The sequence below is a fragment of the Camellia sinensis genome, chromosome 14 (assembly GCF_055761805.1).
Source record: "Camellia sinensis isolate YWXY chromosome 14, ASM5576180v1, whole genome shotgun sequence".
NCBI lineage: Eukaryota > Viridiplantae > Streptophyta > Magnoliopsida > Ericales > Theaceae > Camellia > Camellia sinensis.
The window spans coordinates 45,685,407-45,686,953 of record NC_138974.1 but is presented as its reverse complement, the minus strand read 5'-3'; the positions used below and the strand labels follow the sequence as shown (position 1 = coordinate 45,686,953).

Here is a 1,547-nt window from a genome sequence, read left to right as displayed (position 1 = left end):
TGGTGATTTTAATTTTTTAATCAACTAAGGTACCAGGAAAGTCTTTAGGGAAAACGTCAGGAAATTCTCGAACGACTGGTATTGAATCGAGTGTTGGGTCTATTTGTTGAGCGTTGACCACATAACAAATACAACCACCACAACCTTTTCTCAAAAGTCGTTGGCCTATCTCGGAGGATATCAAATACGGAGGGATAGAAATTCAAGTTCCTTTGAAGACCAGCTCGTATTGGTCGGGTAACCGAAGAAAGACCTTTTTGGTCGTACAATCAATAGAGGCATGGTTGGCAGCAAGCCAATCCATTCCTAAGATTATGTTGAAGTCACTAATGTGGAGTGGAATTAGATCTACATACAAGGTTTCATCTTTTAGGGATATAACACAGGACTTGTATACCTTTGTACTATGCGTGGAGACACCAGATGGAAAAGCCACAGATAATGCATATCCCAATAGTTCAGGTGTTAATGTTAACTTGGAAACAAAGTGTGGTGCAACAAAAGAATGAGTGGAACTAGAGTCAAAGAGGACATGAGCTAAGTGGCCACAGACAGAAAGTGTATCTGTCATAACGCTCTCCGTAGCATTGGAATTTCCAGGTACTAACACAAAAGCTCTCCCTTGGCGCTTCTGTTCCTTCTTTCCTCTTGTGGCGATTCCTGGTTTCTGAACTAATTCAGAGGTACCCATCACAGAGTTCATGAATTTTCGGCAGTCTTTCATCACATGGCCAACTTGGCCACATCTACAACTTGCTCCTATTGCCCGATAACACTGCCCCCTATGAGCCTTTCCGCAACTCGGACAATTCGGAATGGTGCTACCACTGGGAATAGTAAAACTTTGGTTGGCTAAACCAGTTGAGCTAGTAGATCCAGGATTTACTTTCTTTGGTGGGGTTGCCCTTGCTCCTCCGACTGGTTCCCAAAACCGATTCTTTTGACCCATTCCACTTGAACGTGCGGTTTTAATTCATTTTTTGGTGATATATGCTCGATCCACCACCTCTACATAGGTTGGTAGTTTCAGAACCTCAAACCTCTCTTTGACTTCCACATCTAATCCTGCTTCGAATTTCCTTGCTTTTCGGGTTTCTGTCGGAACAACATGTGGTGCAAATCATGTTAGTTGTGTGGACTTACTTTCGTATTCCGCCACCGACATTGTTCCTTGCTTCAAATGTAGGAACTCGGATGCCTTCTGCTCCCGTAGTGATTCGGGAAAATACTTTTCATAGAACACCTCTAGGAATCTTGCCCAAGTCACGATCTTTTCCTTTTCTAAGGTGAGGAGCCACCATTCCTGCGCATCTTCCTTGAAAATGAAAGTGGCGAAGGATACTTTATGTTCTTCTGTGCAGGGTAGGGCATGAAAAATCTTCTCCATTTCTTTAACCCAAGCTTCAGCCAGCAATGGGTTTGAACCTCCTGTGAACATGGAAGGGTTCAGGTCTTGAAACTGTTTAATCGTTGTTGTCCCTTCTCAATGTTTTGGTGACCCATTATTCTGCAAGGCTTGCAAGAAACTAGTAATAGCTCTCTCCACA

The 1,547-nt window shown here is 43.2% G+C and overlaps 1 protein-coding gene across 1 annotated transcript; it reads right to left on the bottom strand.

Annotated features, from left to right (window-relative positions):
* Nucleotides 1-202: 202 nt before the first annotated feature.
* Nucleotides 203-949, bottom strand: LOC145806948 (uncharacterized). Its single transcript, XM_082904818.1, has one exon. It carries the CDS (start codon nucleotides 947-949, stop codon nucleotides 203-205), a length of 747 nt encoding a protein of 248 aa, XP_082760944.1.
* Between the last annotated feature and the right edge of the window lie 598 nt (nucleotides 950-1,547).

Excerpts from the sequence above, each read along its gene's own strand:
- LOC145806948 (XM_082904818.1), bottom strand. The coding sequence starts at position 949 with ATGGGTCAAAAGAATCGGTTTTGGGAACCAGTCGGAGGAGCAAGGGCA.